Source organism: Salmo trutta, chromosome 40 (assembly GCF_901001165.1).
Source record: "Salmo trutta chromosome 40, fSalTru1.1, whole genome shotgun sequence".
Taxonomy (NCBI): Eukaryota; Metazoa; Chordata; class Actinopteri; order Salmoniformes; family Salmonidae; genus Salmo; species Salmo trutta.
In genome coordinates, this window is record NC_042996.1 from 16,617,232 (window position 1) to 16,636,320 (window position 19,089).

The 19,089-nt window shown below is 45.1% G+C and overlaps 1 protein-coding gene across 1 annotated transcript; it reads left to right on the plus strand.

The window, feature by feature from the left end:
- The first annotated feature begins 761 nt into the window (after positions 1-761).
- Positions 762-19,047, plus strand: LOC115180207 (mitochondrial 10-formyltetrahydrofolate dehydrogenase). Its single transcript, XM_029742107.1, has 23 exons — positions 762-952; positions 2,353-2,497; positions 5,790-6,024; positions 7,045-7,210; positions 7,323-7,424; positions 7,910-7,999; positions 8,211-8,345; positions 8,582-8,707; positions 8,872-8,963; positions 9,187-9,334; positions 9,690-9,809; positions 9,975-10,102; positions 10,309-10,459; positions 12,154-12,224; positions 12,384-12,489; positions 12,735-12,822; positions 13,047-13,140; positions 13,231-13,330; positions 13,452-13,550; positions 13,742-13,907; positions 17,042-17,147; positions 17,256-17,455; positions 17,717-19,047. Exons 1-23 carry the CDS (start codon positions 905-907, stop codon positions 17,770-17,772), a joined length of 2,772 nt encoding a protein of 923 aa, XP_029597967.1. The 5' UTR covers positions 762-904; the 3' UTR covers positions 17,773-19,047.
- The last annotated feature ends 42 nt before the right edge of the window (positions 19,048-19,089 follow it).

Sequence of the window (19,089 nt, forward strand, 5' to 3'; positions counted from 1 at the left end):
ATACAATTGTCCTCACTCATAAACAATACAAATGCATAATTCTTCACGTTAAACAATTTCCACACAGGAGAGGGCATAACTGTGGAGTGTTTAAAGCACCTTGTTGTGAATGTTTGGGGTTCCTTCCACTACTACCCAGAGAGAACTGCCCTGCTCTAGTTTTCCATCAGGGAGTTAAGCAGAGGTCTGAATGTGTTTACACATCGATGGTTTTCCTGAAATGGAAAAGCTGTCCAGACCTGGGCCTGTAGTGAATGGATGAAATTAAATGAATAACTAAACAATCACACTTACATATGGTCTGATACTGACGTGTGTGTGTGGTTGTATTATTTTGATAAACATTGAAATAAAATAATACAGATACTTTTGTATAAAATGCACCAACCTAAAATACAACATAATGGCTGCTAGTTATATTTGATTACAATGTAATTACAATGTAATAGTAGCCTACTCGTCATAACCCATTCAAGAGAGACGAACCTAACGTTTTTTTTTTTTTTAACGAGCCGGTTTCGTGGTCTTTTGATAAAAGGACAACTATATTCCACAGGTAGCACGCATAATTCATGTCGAACAGCAGTTCTTACTACAACACCAGGATTTTTTTTTTATATCGTTTACCCTTGGTAACAGATACAAATGCGAAAGACTTGCTGTCAAACGCACCGAAATGTCAAATACATGCGTAGCTCGTTGAAGGAAGTAGTAGGATGCGTGAGCGCGCACGTAGACAGTACCTCGTGCACACGCCGGTTGTCGGGTATAAGCTGGCTGGGGCTTGCTCGTACCGCTGTCATTGCGAGGCAGGTGTGTGTGGCATCAGGAGCTCCCACACGTCCCCAGACCACGTTGGACTAATTCTGTTGTGTTTTAATTTGTGTTAATTAATACAGCCATCATGTTGTGGACAGCGAACCGAATCATTAGGAAATTCTCTACCAGTTCTGTAAGTAACATTGTGTACGTTGCATCCGCTATACCCTCTGTGTCCCCCCCTGCCTTCCCCTTTGTCACTATGGAGAATCCTGATTGCTTGCCAGCTGATTCACACGATGTTGTCATTGTTGTTCTGGTGCATGAATATCTATCAGGTTCGAATTGAGTCATCTTCATATGTTACAATCAATGAATGACTTGGTCTCAGATCTGTCAATGCCTGGGTGTGCACAGGACACACTCACAGTAGCCTACAATCTAATCAAAATATGATGCATGCTTGACAGTTCTCTTGTTTTATACCTGCATATATGCAGCATTATTCAAGTTATTACTATAAAGGCGAATGTATATTATGTACTATGTATTTTAACAACCATACAAAGAAAGGCATGTCTTTGTCAATTGCCACGTTATGCACGCTTCTCCATCGCTGCACGATTTATTTCCACTGTACGGTTCGTGGGGAGTTGCATCAGCTGAACGAGAGACCACATACAGCTGAGCAGAGCGGCTTAGCAACACACTATCCAGAAGTCCACATACCCGCAACGAACTGCCTATAATTCGACTGACATGGAAAATGGACTGCTACGATATGGTTTTGTAGGTGTTGTGTAAACAACACCGTCCCCTATCAAACTGCTACTGTAGATGGTTACAATGTAACGCCAGAAATGCATCTCTTATCATGGCCGTTTTATCCGGATGATAAGTAGTCACTCAGGGCTGGAGAAGTACAGCCTACCATGCCTGTCTGGGTGTAAGCCTTCACAGGAGCTGTTTACATTAGGCTATAACAACTGAATAACACATTGTCTTAACATGTATTATGTTGTTATTACACATGAACCTCTATAGAGTTACTTTCTTCCTGGTCTATTTCGGCATAGGAAACTTGAAACTCCATTTTCACATGAACTTCCAGACAGACACTGATTGGAGTAGCCATTTGAACTTACTTGAGCATTCATTCTAGTTGGAGGAGGGGGTTGTGCTCTCTGTAGCCAATAGCATTTCAGACCACTCTCTCTCCCAGAGGACCAAGATTTATTGCCCATTGGGCCAGTCTGGCTGCCAGAAACTTTAAAAAACTTGGCAATGGAGAGGGAAAGAGTAGTGTAAATGCTTTTCAACGTTACAAAATGTCTATATATACTCAACACGAGGGATGTTAGATGTGAAGTTGAATATTGGTCATGGACATGGGTATGGTCCAATTGAAAGTTGGAGTTTGTCTCCATCAGTATTCAGTCATATTGGTTCAAAGCCTGAGGGATATGGAGGAAAACTATGTGTTTTGATGTTAAAACCCACCAGTACAGTATAGGCTATTCTTGTTGTGCGTGAGAAATAGTTTTTACCACTCGGGTAACTTACATGCTCTTTCTTCTCTCCTGTTTCCTCCAGAATTATTACCAAAATAAGCTGAGACTGGCTCTGATTGGCCAGAGCCTGTTTGGACAGGAAGTGTACACCAACCTACGGAAGCAGGGCCATAAGGTGGTGGGCGTGTTCACTGTGCCAGATAGGGATGGCAAGGCAGACCCTCTGGGTAAGTATTGACACGCTGGTGATGACTGGAGGGGGAGTCTCTCTCTCTCTCTCTCTCATGACTCAGTGAATGAATATTGCAGCAAAGCATTTATGGAAGTGGTATGCTTACATCCTCACCAGAGCATGGCCACCTCTTTACATTGTTACCATCTGCATGGGCTCAGTCATGATCCAGTCTGTCCTCTCCCAGACTCCCACGGTCTAACCGAGTTAGTGGAGTTTGTGTAAATGATTACTCCCAGTCACTTTTCTAAATGAGATGTAATGGCTTCAGTGGTGTCCCTGATGACCTGACTGTCCCTGTCAGCGAGGGAGGTAGATCCGTGTTGACTCTGTAAGGCTCCTGTACCTTTATGCCCAGCGTTAGCCCCGGGACTTAGCCCCGGGACTGTGGGCCCATTGATTTAGTAGGGAGAGGCCCTGAGTCGACCCAGAGGAGCAGCACTGAGGTGAAAAGTCTGCCGCCATCTGTGTCGCCGCGGCTGGTTTGATATGATGCACATTATTTTACCCAGCAGGCATCAGCTGAGACGGCAAGGGTCCTTGTTCTGTGCTTCTCCCTCCTTCCCCTTTCTTCATTGTATCTCTGCATTGCTCTATCCTCTCTCTCAATAGAGAGAATAACTGACTAGATGGGACAATATCCTTTGTTTAACGCCACTGCGTCCTTGCTAGGCAAACAAACAACCACACACAGGGGAGATACGCACCCCTGACTAAACCCTGTTCGTCCCTATTACCCTGATTTAGCCTGATTTAGCCTAACTTCAGTTCAGCCTGACTCTGCTGCAGAAGAGGCTGGTGGGAGAAGCTATAGAAGGACAGGCTCATTGTAATGAGCCCATTCCAGTCATTACAATGAGCCTGTCCTCCTATAGCTACTCCCACCATCCTCCTCTGCTCTGCAGTGAAGTTAAACAGCGGCCCACTGAGTTCTTGGCACAGGATGGAGAGGTTTGTATCGTTTGGCCAGGGAAACAGATCTCTATGTTATTACGATTTTTTGCCATCCCTGTAAAAAATAACATTCCCCTATGAGTTCCCATGATCTGGCAGAGGACCAGCGCCTGAATTGCTGGACACAGGTACCGTAAAGGAAACCTTGTTGCACAATATGGTCAAACATTTGAGTAAAACATTGTTTCACATTTGATTTGCCGGTTATTAGTCTGAGGCAAAGTATTTACCAAGCAGATGGTTTGATTGTGGGTATTTTTTGCCTACTGTTTAAGTGTTTACTTGACAATGTAATGATGGTGTAATGTCACATCTATAGACCCATTTCCCTCTTCATGAAAAGTTGCACGCACAGTCATCAGAAACCTCTTCGTTGACCTAGCAGTGGATACGATCCCATGCAACTTCAGCGCGTACAAGTTAACAAACACGGAATCAGATGGTTATCGTCTACAGCATCGCAGATGTCATGATTACCTAGCAAGCTAGCAAGTCAAGGTAAAATATGAACAATAGAGTTAGATAAAGCCAGAAGAATAATGTGCTATAGCCACCAGTCCTGCATGTTTTCATGGTCAACATTCACTCGCTGTTAAGTTTGTCAACGTCCCGCATCACTCGAATGTAACGTTGGATGGTAAACAGAAAATGTCTCTATTAGCCTAACCGTCTGTGAGTCCAACAGTCTCTAACACATCACTTATTGCCATGACATAAAGCATGGCCTTCCAGTATTATGAGGCTACTACCATGCTTAGCACCCAGATTAGGACAGCTGGCTGGATGAGGCCAACAACTCCACGTGTCCAGGCCTTTACCACACACACACACACACACACACACACACACACACACACACACACACACACACACACACACACACACACACACACACACCGACGCACGCACGCACCGTGAGATGGACCGTGTGCCCCCGGGCCAGCCACCTGTCCTGTCCCACCCCTCCCATCAGCGTGTGTGTGTAATTTAATTTGGGTGGAGCAGGTGGGGCCAAAGTGTGGGTTTCATGTGACCCTAACCCCAATAGGGGAGTGGAGCAGGCTGTGTCCTGGAACTGGGGAAGACCGGAACCCCCACGCACACCAGGGTTGGGGTCAATTCTACATTTCCGAATTTAATTTAATTTAAACTGTGAATTGAATTTGAATTGGCCACACACCACAGGAAGCAGCATTTGATTTGAATTTAATTCAAAGCAATTCAACTGAGACGTGAAACCTCAATCATTCATATGAGAAGTCTTTTATCAACAGGATATGCTACTTATTAATGCAAAGAATTCACATACCATTTCAAATATTAGTTTGATTATAACTCAAAGATGTCAAACAGTATTTTTCATTGTCATGAGATGTTAGATTGTTCCTGTCACGTCCTGACCAGCAGAGGGAGTAATTGTATTAGTTTTGGTCAGGACGTGGCAGAGGGTTTGTGTTGTGTATGTTCTAGGGTAGTTTTCTATGTGTAGGTTGGGTGCTGGACTCTCAATTGGAGGCAGGTGTTTCTAGTTGCCTCTGATTGGGAGTCCTATAAATAGGTGTGTGTTTTTGTTTGTCACTTGTGGGTAGTTGTTTGTGAGCACTGCTTTTGTTGAGCCTGCTTCTCTGTTCCTGTCGTTAGTTTGTTTATTGTTTTTCCGTGGTGTTCTCATTATTATAAATAAATATGTTGAGCACGCAACCCGCTGCGCCTTGGTCCCATTCTCTCTTCCACGACAGCTGTGACAGTTCCCTTCCATACTGCAGTGATCTGATATTTAAAAACACTAAGAAAATGATGAATTATTATAGACAACCCACAACAATGTCTTTGAATATATCCAGACCATTAATTATTTTAAATTGTTTTAGGAGAATGTTTCAACCTTATGCTACATGGTAGTGGTAACCGTACATGATATCAAAATAAACATTACTATGGTGATGTGTAGAATAAATAATCCAATTGAATTTAATTAAATTCTACTTCCTTTCATTCAAATTCTATTCAAATTCTGCTTCATGTGGGGGTGTGGCCAATTCAAATTCAAGAATTTAATTTAAATTAAAGAGCAATTCAGAATCAACCCCAACACACACCCAGATCAAACAGATAACGGTCACACAGATCAACTGAGATACACACTCACTGTACACTGTACAAACGGAAAAACTAGTCTAAACTAACAGAGAAAATATAGAGATGTTGTAATGTTCTATCATTCCTGTCTTCCTGACTATCTTTATGATTACCTACCAATTTACAAGATAGATAAAGAATACAATATTTGTCAAAGTCATCAAATCTCTGTTACTACCCCCACCCCCCACCAGCGGTAGTGGCAGAGAAGGACGGGACGCCGGTCTTTAAGTTCCCGCGGTGGCGTGTCAAAGGGAAGCCCATCCCGGAAGTAGTGGAGGCCTACAAGGCGGTGGGGGCTGAGCTCAACGTCATGCCCTTTTGCTCCCAGTTCATCCCCATGAACGTGATCGACCACCCGGCCCACGGATCCATCATCTACCACCCCTCCATCCTGCCCCTGCACCGCGGGGCCTCCGCCATCAACTGGTGAGGGAGGGAGAGGAGAAAGAAAGGGTTTTAGGATAGTGAGAGGATTAAGGTTTATAGGCGTGTGTGGTGGGGTATGGGGGTGTCTGTCTGTCTGTCTGTCTGTCTGTCTGTCTGTCTGTCTGTCTGTCTGTCTGTCTGTCTGTCTGTCTGTCTGTCTGTCTGTCTGTCTGTGAAGTGAAGTGAAGTGAAGAAACTTGACCACGAAGTTGATAGGTCAAGGGTTAGCCTGTTAAGGGGTGTGTGGGTGAGCCAGGCCTAAACTGACCACCAGAGAAGACAGACAGAATAACAAGTGTGCTTGACTCTTGAAATAGGCCAACACAGGATCACTGCCGTAGACACTATGACCCTATGGAGACGGTCAAGTGCAGAGGAACATGTGGTCATTTCAGCTGTTGTCAATACGTAACCGTGACCAGTGTACAGTCTTTAGTGTGTGCCTTGCCTATATAGTTAAACACTTGCTGGAGAGCTGAGTAGGAGTGAGAGTGGTGCTATCTAACTGGTCTGGTTTGGGGATGAACTGTTTGTAATGTGTTTGGCTGAGTACAGTTTGTGTTATCTTTTTCCTACCCTTATCTATTCTCGGTTCCTGTTATCCGTGTCGGGTGTGTGTGCGCGCGTGTCTATGTACGTCTCTGTGTGTGAACAGCTGTGTGGATTTAGCCAATATTTGACACTGATCTGTGTCTGATGAGCTTCGTGATTGACATAAATTCACTGAAAACCTGTACACACACGGTTATATTAACATTATTGCACTTTTCACGTAGCCTACTTTTTTTCCAGCTAATAGTTTAATCACCGATCTAGCAGCATTATTAACTAAGTGTTCAAATCCTGTTGCTGCTGGAGTATTTTGCTATGTCAATACTGGTCCAAAAAAATTGTCACGGTTTAGTTCCTGGTTTTATGCATGACCCGATTCCATGAGTGACCTGCATGGTCACCTGCATGGTTCTATGCATGACGTGGGTTCTGTGTCTGACCTGGTTCTGTGTCCTGTGTCCTCCTCAGGACTCTGATCCAGGGGGATAAGAAGGCTGGGTTCTCCATCTTCTGGGCTGATGATGGTCTGGACACGGGTCCCATCCTGCTCCAGAGAGAGTGTCCTGTGGAACCCAACGACACGGTGGACTCCCTGTACAATCGCTTCCTCTTTCCAGAGGGCATCAAGGCCATGGTAACCGTAGCAACGCACCATCGTCAGATCACAGTCAGGATAAAACGTATCACAGTCCCACTGCTGTAACACGTAACACACTGACATCGCTTGGTGTATTCCTGTGGTGCAGGTGGAGTCAGTGCAGCTGATCGCTGATGGGAAGGCCCCACGTGTCCCCCAGACAGAGGAAGAGGCCAGCTACGAGGGTATCCAGAAGAAGTCCAACTCCAAGGTGAGATACTGAATGTGGGTGTGAAACAGCGTCACCTGGAATGAAGGAAACTAAGTGAAATATCATGTTAGGAAATAACAATTCAAATTATTTCCTGTCCTGTCACTTTTTTGCCCAAATGATTGTGTTTTCTCCTGAAAACTGTTTAGGGCAGTTTGATGTTGCTCAATTTGTGGCCATTTCATTCCACAATACGTCCGTTCATTACTCAGTTTGGAAAAGTCCTGTTTAGCGAGATGGTGATGTACTAGGGCCAATAATGGGATGAGGGGTTGTCTAAAGGGGGGGGGGGGGGGGGGGGGGGGGGGGGGTTGAGGGGGTGGGGAGAGTGTTAACTTACTAGAGCCTATAGTACTGGCGAGTGGGTGGGTATTTTTAAGGTCCCTCTTCCGAGTGTTGCATAATAAGCAGCCAACTGTTTGGCCTGCCCCTGATTCCTAGAAAAGGAAGATTTTCTTCCTCACCATCTTCTTTCTCTCCTCCAGGTCAACCTCGCCCAGCCGGCAGAGGCTATCCACAACTGGATCCGCGGCCACGACAAAGTCCCCGGGGCGTGGACGGTCATTGATGGTCAGGTGCGTTCCCTAAAACACACACTCGCACACACACACACAATTACATTTACAGTGTGTGTATGAACTGTACGTAGTGTCCAATGTTCTGTTTCTGTATTACTCTGTGTCTGTGTCTGTCTGTCTGTCTGTCTGTCTGTCTGTCTGTCTGTCTGTCTGTCTGTCTGTCTCATTGGCAGTATGTCAATCGAACCCGTGTCCTCTCCCTCCTTAGACTGTGACTCTGTACGGGTCGTCCATGCTGGGAGAGTCGGTGCCAGCCGGTCAGGCCCTGGAGATAGAGGGGGCGTCCCAAGCTGGTGTCGTCACCAAGGACGGCCTGGTTCTGTACGGGTCAGATAGCAAAGCGGTGAGTCACGGAAAATGAGATCAATGGGAAATGAACAAGGATTCAGCCAAGTGTCTAGTGTCTTGCTGTAACATGGAGCACTGTATCTAGCAACCTCCGATGGCTTCTAATGTTCATTTTGTGAATGATTTCTCCAGTTTAGTCATTAAGACATAGCTCAGGCCTAACCCTAACTATTTGTTGCCTCTCCTCCTTCTCCCTCGCCTCACCCTCTCCCTCCTCTGGTTCCTCCACAGCTGATGGTGAAGAACCTGCAGTTTGAGGATGGGAAGATGATCTCTGCTGCTAAGTACTTCTCTTCAGGAGACACCGCCAGCGTGGAGCTGACTGATGACGAGAAGAAGATGGCAGAGGAGATACGAGTACGTCTCTCATTGGATCTCTGAAGGCTTCCACATAGCCTTGTGTGATAGTTTGACTCTACTACAACAGAATCTGTTACTTAGTATACCGCCATGTTGCACATGCATGATTCAGATAGAAGCTGTTCAATTAGCTCCACTGATTCGGTGTGTTGTCGCTCCAGGACATCTGGAAAGGCATTCTGAGCAACGTTGCTGCCATTGAGGAAACCACAGACTTCTTCAAGTCGGGAGCTGCTTCTATGGACGTGGTCAGGTGAGGGTATGCTTTCACTGGCATTGGCCTGGTTTAACCCTTCATTTCCTTCACTTGACCTAGAGTTTTTTTGTTCTATATTTTATTAACAGTGATCAGCTTTTGATCATCAGGGTGACTTTTGTGACCCTAGTTGACCCCTGAGTGACATAGTCTCCTATGACCGGACATAACCTCACTATGACCCTTCATAAACTCTGCTATATCCCCATCCTCTCCCCAGGCTGGTGGAGGAGATCAAGCAGAAGTGTGCAGGGTTGCAGCTGCAAAATGAGGATGTGTACATGGCCACCACCTTCCAGGACTTCATCCAGATGTTTGTGAGAAGGCTGAGGGGGGAGGACCGGGAGGAGGAGATGGTCATCGACTATGTGAGTCAGACAAACAACTGTCATACAGTAGCCTGGTCCCAGATCAGTTTGTGCTGTCTTGCCAACTCCTATGGTCAGTTGTGCAACAATGATCATAGGAGTTGGCAAGGCACCACAATTAATGAACATAGGAGTTGGCAATACAGTACAATCTGATCTGGGACCAGGCTAGTCATATAGAACACAGATGGGGTTATTATTGATGATGATGAGAAACATACTGTTTCCCACTCACTTTCCACTTGTATTTTCAAGTGTTTATATCACACATATACACATGTTTATGAGACACAGTTGGATCTGTAATTTGTCTTTGACGTGTAATGTTATGCCACTGTCACGGTTTGGTTCCCAGGCAACCAAAGACGTCAACAACATGACGGTGAAGATGCCTTGGCAGTGTTTCATCAATGGCAAGTTTGAGGACGCCGAGAACGGCAAGACCGCCAATACCGTCAACCCTGCCGATGGCTCTGTGAGTTGTAATGCTAAACAGAAACACCTGAACACACACACACACACACACCCTACTATTACTCATCTATCAGACTTCGATATACACTCTCACATACACACTGATATACATACTTGTGGACATTATTGTATTGGTACTTCATTAAATGTTAACCCTTTTCCCTAGGTGATCTGTAAGGTAGCCTACGCATCAGTGGGAGATGTGGACCGGGCGGTAGCAGCAGCCAAAGAGGCCTTTCAGGTTGGCCCCTGGGGCAGGATGAACCCTAGAGATCGTGGCACCCTACTGTATAAGTGAGCACCAAGCCTATAGCGCCTCCTAGAGGCCTGGTGGAGTTCTGCCTCGACTCATTATGGAGTATAGTTACTATCAGGGAACTTGTTTATATAGTGCAGATTTATATCCATTTATACAACAATAATATATTTTGAGGACAAAGACTGCCAGTGGACCCATGAACCTACCTCCATCTCTCTTGTTGACCTCCCCTCCCTACCAGGCTGGCTGACCTTATGGAGGAGCACCAGGAGGAGTTGGCCACCATAGAGTCCATAGACTCTGGAGCTGTCTATACCCTGGCCCTGAAGACCCACGTAGGCATGTCCATCCAGACCTTCCGCTACTTTGCCGGCTGGTGCGACAAGATCCAGGTACAGTTTCACCTGCACAGACCAGATATGTGAAATAATCTCAGCAAAAAAAGAAACGTCCCTTTTTCAGTCTTTCAGAGATAATTCGTAAAAATCAAAATAACTTCACAGATCTTCATTGTAAAGGACTTAAACACTGTGTCCCATTCTTGTTCAATGAACCATAAACAATTAATGAACATGCACCTGTGGAACGGTCGTTAAGACACTAACAGCTTACAGATGGTAGGCAATTAAGGTCACAGTTATGAAAACTTAGGACACTAAAGAGGCCTTTCTACTGACTCTGAAAAACACCAAAAGAAAGATGCCCAGTGTCCCTGCTCATCTGCGTGAACATGCCTTAGGCATGCTGCAAGGAGTCATGAGGACTGCAGATGTGGCCAGGGCAAGAAATTGCAATGTCCGTACTGTGAGACACCTAAGACAGCGCTACAGGGAGACAGGACGGACAGCTGATCGTCCTCGCTGTGGCAGACCACGTGTAACAACACCTGCACAGGATCGGTACATCCGAACATCACACCTGCGGGACAGGTACAGGATGGTGACAACAACTGCCCGAGTTACACCAGGAACACACAATCCCTCCATCAGTGCTCAGACTGTCTGCAATAGGCTGAGAGAGGCTGGACTGAGGGCTTGTAGGCCTGTTGTAAGGCAGGTCCTCACCAGACATCACCGGCAACAACGTTGCCTATGGGCACAAACCCACCGTTGCTGGACCAGACAGGACTGGCAAAAAGTCCTCTTCACTGACGAGTCACAGTTTTGTCTCACCAGGGGTGATGGTCGGATTCGCGTTTATCATTGAAGGAATGAGCGTTACACCAAGGCTTGTACTCTGGAGCGGGATCAATTTGGAGGTGGAGGGTCCGTCATGGTCTGGGACAGTGTGTCACAGCATCATCGGACTGAGCTTGTTGTCATTGCAGGCAATCTCAATGCTGTGCATTGCAGGGAAGACATCCTTCTCCCTCATGTGGTACCCTTCCTGCAGGCTCATCCTGACATGACCCTCCAGCATGACAATGCCACCAACCATACTGCTCGTTCTGTGCATGATTTCCTGCAAGACAGGAATGTCAGTGTTTTGCCATGGCCAGCAAAGAGCCCGGATCTCAATCCCATTGAGCAAGTCTGGGACCTGTTGGATCGGAGAGGGAGGGCTAAGGCCATTCCCCCCAGAAATGTCTGGGAACTTGCAGGTGCCTTGGTGGAAGAGTGGGGTAACATCTCACAGCAAGAGCTGGTAAATTTGGTGCAGTCCATGAGGAGGAGATGCACTGCAGTACTTAATGTAGCTGGTGGTCACACCAGATACTGAATGTTACTTTTGATTTTGACCCCCCCCCCCCCCTTTGTTCAGGGACACATTATAAAATTTCTGTTAGTCACATGTCTGTGGAACTTGTTCAGTTTATGTCTCAGTTGTTGAATCTTATGTTCATACAAATATTTACACATGTTAAGTTTGCTGAAAATTAACTCAGTTGACAGTGAGAGGACATTTCTTTTTTTGTTTGGAGGGTTTTATAAAGATGTTTGGAGGGTTTTGTATGATGAAACTGGCTCCACTTCTTTTTCATTCACATTTCCGTTTGCCAAATCCTGACCTAGTTATCTAGATCTTTTTCAGTGATCTAGTAGTCTATGCATATCTTATCATATCTATTATATCATGTCTCCTACAGGGCAAGACGATACCCATCAACCAGGCCAGGCCCAATCGCAATCTGACCTTCACCAAGAAGGAACCTCTGGGGTAAGGGGTCAGAGTTCACATACAACTCTACCAGGGAATATCAATATGGATTTAGATATGAACATGATTCATGAGTAGTGGTTTTAGTTTGAGCATTGGTTGTTTGGCTGACCTGAGGCACCCACTCATGGTGAGTGTTGTGTGTTTCCTGGGTGCCAGTGTGTGTGCCATCGTCATTCCCTGGAACTACCCACTCATGATGCTGGCATGGAAGAGTGCCGCTTGCCTCGCTGCTGGAAACACACTGGTTCTGAAACCTGCACAGGTGAGAACACATACACCTGCATACGTTACAACAGATTCAGTCATAGATTTTATACCAGCAGGTGAACAACTTATGTAACACGGCAGTCACACAACTCTACCTAACGTAACCCTTCTCTGCAGGCCGACGCGTTAAAATAGCATCTCTAGCACTGCACATTGCTGAACATTTGATTCACTTGAAGAGTTTCCCCGTGTCCACATCAAGGAACGTGTTTCACTCACTTTCTGCTCTCGTCCAAAAAGGTTACTCCTCTGTCAGCCCTGAAGTTTGCTGAGCTGACTGTGAAGGCTGGCATTCCCAAGGGAGTCATCAACATCGTACCGGGCTCAGGTAACAGGACACAAGGGAGCAAGCGCTTGTGGGAAGGGAGAGGTCCTCCAGGAGATATGTGGGTGACTTATTAGATAAGGTTTTTGATTCTAATCTTTATTTTTCTGTTTCTCTCACTCCATCTACCACCCTCTCCCCCCCATCTCTACTACCCTTTCTCCCCCTGCCGCCCTCTCACCCCTTTCTCTCTCTCTCTACCTCCCTATCCCCCATCTCTCTAATAGGTGGGATGGTGGGACAGCGCATGTCTGACCACCCGGACATCCGTAAACTGGGCTTCACAGGCTCCACCCCTATCGGCAAACAGATCATGAAAAGGTACAGTAGGGGGCTGGGACCCAACTTATTCCTGATTGGCTGATATTGAGCTACTTCCTGCTCATGCTCATGTGTCATTTCCTGTTGCAGCTGTGCGCTGAGTAACCTGAAGAAGGTTTCTCTGGAGCTAGGAGGGAAGTCTCCACTCATCATCTTCAGCGACTGTGACATGGACAAGGCTGTGCGCATGGTGAGAGAGGGAGGGAAAGAAGGAAAAGAGGAGAGACTTCATACCTGTGTCTTCGAATTTCTTCATCTGACCTGCTCTTATTTTCATCATATTCCCTTCCCCTCCATCTCCCTTTCTGCAGGGTATGAGTTCTGTGTTCTTCAACAAAGGAGAGAACTGCATCGCTGCTGGACGCCTGTTCGTGGAGGAGTCCATACATGACGAGTACATCAGGAGAGTGGTGAGCATCCTGAACCCTCCCACAACAGTCCACAATACACTTTTCCTCTTCCTCCCCTTCCTCCGTTTCCTCCACCCCGCAACAACTGAGTCTCCGTGTGGCATAGCTCAAGGGTCTCTCAAGATCCTTTTCCTCGTCATAGCCTTTGCATTCCTCCTCTTCCTCCGTCTCCCCTCCTCTTCCCCCATCAGGTGGAGGAGATAAAGAAGATGAAGGTGGGTGATCCTCTGCACCGCTCCACGGACCACGGGCCCCAGAACCACAAGGCCCACATGGACAAGCTGGTGGAGTACTGTGAGGTGGGCATGAAGGAGGGTGCCACGCTGGTGTACGGGGGCAAGCAGGTGGACAGGCCAGGTAAACACTTTTGAAGCAGTGTCTTTTCAATACTATAGTATCTTAGTATCACAGTATGCACTCATACCAAAGTAGCTATAGTAGAATAACCTGTGTTAAAATCAAATCAAGTTGTTTAAGTTGCATACACAGTACACAGTATTTAGCAGATGTTATTGTGGGTGCGAAATGCTTGTGTTCCTAGCTACAACAGTGCAGTAATATCTAACAATAAACACAAATCTATAAATAAAAGAATGGAATTAAGAAATATAGAAATATTAGCATTGTCACAGTCCGGAGTGTGTGTGTGTGTATATATATATATATATATATATATATATATATATATATATATATACAGTTGAAGTCGGAGGTTTACCTACACTTAGGTTGGAGTCATTAAAACTCATTTTTCAACCACTCCACAAATTTCTTGTTAACAAACTATAGTTTTGCCAAGTCGGTTAGGACATCTACTTTGTGCATGACACAAGTAATTTTTGCAACAATTGTTTACAGACAGATTATTTCACTTATAATCCACTGTATCACAATTCCAGTGGGTCAGAAGTTTACATACACTAAGTTGACTGTGCCTTTAAACAGCTTGGAAAATTCCATAAAATGATGTCATGGCTTTAGAAGCTTCTGATAGGCTAATTGACATAATTTGAGTCAATTGGAGGTGTACCTGTGGATGTATTTCAAGGCCTACCTTTAAACTCAGTGCCTCTTTGCTTGACATCATGGGAAAATCAAAAGAAATCAGCCAAGACCTCAGAAAAAAAATTGTAGAGCTCCACAAGTCTGGTTCATCCTTGGGAGCAATTTCAACATGGCTGGAGGTACCACGTTCATCTGTACAAACAATAGTATGCAAGTATAAACACCATGGGACCACACAGCCATCATACCGCTCAGGAAGGAGACGCGTTCTGTCTCCTAGAGATGAACGTACTTTGGTGCGAAAAGTGCAAATCAATCCCAGAACAACAGCAAAGGACCTTGTGAAGATGCTGAAGGTATCTATATCCACATTAAAACGAGTCCTATATCGACATAACCTGAAAGGCCGCTCAGCAAGGAAGAAGCCACTGCTCCAAAACCGCCATAAAAAAGCCAGACTACGGTTTGCAACTGCACATGGGGACAAAGATCGTACTTTTTGGAGAAATGTCCTCTGGTATGATGAAACAAAAATAGAACTGTTTGGCCATAATGACCATCGTTATGTTTGGAGGAAAAAGGGGGAGGCTTGCAAGCCGAAAAACACCATCCCAACCGCGAAGCACGGGGGTGGCAGCATCATGTTGTGGGGGTGCTTTGCTGCAGGAGGGACTGGTGCACTTCACAAAATAGATGGCATCATGAATATGGAAAATTATGTGGATATGTTGAAGAAACATCTCAAGACATCAGTCAGGAAGTTAAAGCTTGGTCGAAAATGGGTCTTCCAAATGGACAATGACCCCAAGCATACTTCCAAGGTTGTGGCAAAATGGCTTAAGGACAACAAAGTCAATGTATTGGAGTGGCCATCACAAAGCCTTGACCTCAAACCTATAGAAAATTTGTGGGCAGAACTGAAAAGCGTGTGCGAGCAAGGAGAACTACAAACCTGACTCAGTTACACCAGTTCTGTCAGGAGGAATGGCCCAAATTCACCCAACTTATTGTGGGAAGCTTGTGGAAGGCTACCCGAAACGTTTGACCAAAGTTAAACAATTTAAAGGCAATGCTACCAAATACTAATTCAAATCAAATCAAATGTATTTATATAGCCCTTCTTACATCAGCTGATATCACAAAGTGCTGTACAGAAACCCAGTCTAAAACCCCAAACAGCAAGCAATGCAGGTGTAGAAGCACGGTGGCTAGGAAAAACTCCTTAGAAAGGCCAAAACCTAGGAAGAAACCTAGAGAGGAACCAGGCTATGAGGGGTGGCCAGTCCTCTTCTGGCTGTGCCGGGTGGAGATTATAACATCACATGGCCTAGATGTTCAAATGTTCATAAAAGACCAGCATTGTCAAATAATAATAATCATAGTAGTTGTCGAGGGTGCAACAAGTCAGTAACACAAGAGTAAGTGTCAGTTGGCTTTTTCATAGCCGATCTTTGAGAGTATCTCTACCGCTCCTGCTGTCTCTAGAGAGTTGAAAACAGCAGGTCTGGGACAGGTAGCATGTCCGGTGAATAGGTCAGGGTTCCAGCAGGTCTGGGACAACAGGTCTGGGACAGGTAGCACGTCCGGTGAACAGGTCAGGGTTCCATAGCTGCAGGCAGAACAGTTGGAACTGGAGCAACAGCACGGCCAGGTGAACTGGGGACAGCAAGGAGTCATCAAGCCAGGTAGTCCTGAGGCATGGTCCTAGGGCTCAGGTCCTCCGAGAGAGAGAAAGAAAGAAAGAGAGAATTAGAGAGAGAATATTTAAATTCACACAGGATACCGGAAAAGACAAGAGAAATACTCCAGATGTGACAGACTGATCCTAGCCCCCCGACACATAAACTACTGCAGCATAAATACAGGAGGCTGAGACAGGAGGGGTCAGGAGACACTGTGGCCCCATCCGATGAAACCCCCGGACAGGGTCAAACAGGTAGGATATAACCCCGCCCACTTTGCCAAAGCACATCCTCCACACCACTGGAGGGATATCTCCAACCACCAACATACCATCCCGGGACAAGGCCGAGTATAGCCCACGTAATTGAGTGTATAAAAACGTCTGACCCACTGGGAATGTGATGAAAGAAATAAAAGCTGACATAAATCATTCTCTCTACTATTATTAATTTCACATTCTTAAAATAAAGTGGTGATCCTAACTGACCTAAGACAGGTTATCTTTACTAGGATTAAATGTCAGGAATTGTGAAAAACTGAGTTTAAATGTATTTGGCTAAGGTGTATGTAAACTTCCGACTTCAACTGTATATGATGGGATTGTGGACAGTATGTGGATATAATATGTAGTATATATGTAGGATAAAATAGTATATGTACCGCAATAGCTGAATAGTTAGTAACATAAGACTGGTTAGTGAATACTGACAGTACAACACAATTGGAGGCCACTGTAATGCAATGTTTCAGCCCACCACCTTCATCATCATCGCTAACTACACTGTGATGTGGTTTCCCTCCAGGGTTCTTCATGGAGCCCACACTGTTCACAGACGTGGAGGATCACATGTTCATCGCCAAAGAGGAGTCCTTTGGTCCCATCATGGTGGTGTCCAAGTTCAAAGACGGGTACGTCTCCTCGGTCTTTAGAGAGACAACCTTTCTTCATCACAGACCCAAGTAATAGAGCTCTTTGTGGTTCCCAACCCTGACCAATGTCTTTTTTCTCACCTTCAGTGACATAGATGGCGTGCTAAACAGAGCCAACGACACCGAGTTCGGCCTGGCGTCCGGCGTGTTCACGCGTGACATCAACAAGGCCATGTACGTGAGTGAGAGGCTGGACGCCGGGACTGTGTTCGTCAATACTTACAACAAGACCGACGTGGCCTCGCCGTTCGGCGGTTTCAAACAGTCCGGCTTCGGCAAAGACCTTGGTGAGTCTGGGGTTAATCATGTAATCATTTAGGCAAGGGGTTTCATGTTGGACACTCATATTGGAATGTGGATCATATCATATGCTGATTTTTGTTGGTGTTCTGTCATCAATACATTTCCATTTCTTTTCCATTACCTACCTTTCTTTTTCTTGAAACATAGTCCATAGTTCAAAGAACAAGGAGCTTTGAATAGCCTTGTGAGCACAACATGCTTGATTTGAGTTTGACCGTTTAACTGTGCTTCTGTTCTGTCGGCAGGAGAGGATGCTCTTAACGAATACCTCAGGACCAAAGCAGTGACTGTGGAGTACTAAGGCAGCCCCTCCCTCCTAATAAACTGTAACGACGACTGATCAATCAATCCACCTGATCACGACTCTCCAGTCAGTCTCAATCAGGAGTCCAGCTGGCTTTGCTAACAGCAGGTGTGTGAGAGAGGAGACCTTTGATGTGCAGCCTACCCTCTGCCACAACCTCGTCTCAAGGTGCCTACAGTTTTGAGCATTCTGTTCGGGAACTTGCATTACGGACACAGGCGGTTTGCCCCACAGTTACAAAAGGGAAAACGCACATATCAAACGCAGAGGTGGATTTCAGTATTCTAGAGCCAAGGTGGATTTGACTGGATCAACCCCCCTTTACTTTTAAGTTTTTGGTTCCTCCACTCATCATGAAAGAACATTTTGCTTTTCAAAAGCAGAGAGCGCTCCAGGCAATCGCCTCCTGCTCTGTCACAGTCACACATTTTACGCGACATTTCATTTTAGCTCAAGCATGCAGGTTCAGACTTGTATGTCATTTCTGCACAGCAATGTTAGGTGCCACACTTCTACTGAAGATATCCACAAGTCCTTTAGTTAAATTGTAATTTGTAAATATTTTATAACAAAAGAAAAACACTGAATAATTGGATATATTTTTGACATTGTATTTCTGTCAGAAAAGGAGCACTGTAGGTTACAACACTAGATAATGCATTCTTAAAGCACACCAACCTACCTGCCCGTTTTGGTGAAAAACTGAAAGATGGGGCTAGAGAAATCTAACTACTCTCAAATTCATAGACAGAGCTATGGCTGCAAGGACTGACCATCCATGACATCAACATTATAGTTTTAACCATGTTGAGGCTATATAGTTTACTTTGTTTGCAATAAAAAAAAAGTAAAACAAACTTATATTTGGGGTTAGACAGATGAACTAAGCTTATTAAGCATTTCTAAGGTATATTCAAGAATCAATGGGTACATATCAATGTATAAGTCCAACAGTAAATGAACAAACTGCAGATTGCCCCTTTAAGTTTAGTAAATAATATATACATTTAAACAAGGTATTAAATAAACGACCTTAGACTACTGTTGATATACGAATACAACGGCTAACACTAAGAACCTATATGTTCAAGATGATCATAGTATGTGTCATTTTAATGAGCATTTTGAAAACTGCAGGGAAATCTGGTGTCTATGGAGATGTGGGAGACTTCTCCCCCAAACCTTGTGCAGAAACCAGCCCCGATACATACAGTATTGTTTGTCTTCCAACATAAATGTTGTACAATGGTGAATAAACTCCTCCTTGATTTCTTTCCGTTGTCATGGTCTATACTTCCATTTTTCCTTTTAACC

What these genes read in the sequence shown, in the direction of transcription:
- LOC115180207 (XM_029742107.1), top strand. Translation starts at nt 905, where the DNA reads ATGTTGTGGACAGCGAACCGAATCATTAGGAAATTCTCTACCAGTTCT. An exon ending in GGACGGTCATTGATGGTCAG is followed by an intron (nt 8,000 to 8,210) that starts GTGCGTTCCCTA and finishes CTCCCTCCTTAG; the next exon opens with ACTGTGACTCTGTACGGGTC. An exon ending in ACCAAGAAGGAACCTCTGGG is followed by an intron (nt 12,225 to 12,383) that starts GTAAGGGGTCAG and finishes CCTGGGTGCCAG; the next exon opens with TGTGTGTGCCATCGTCATTC.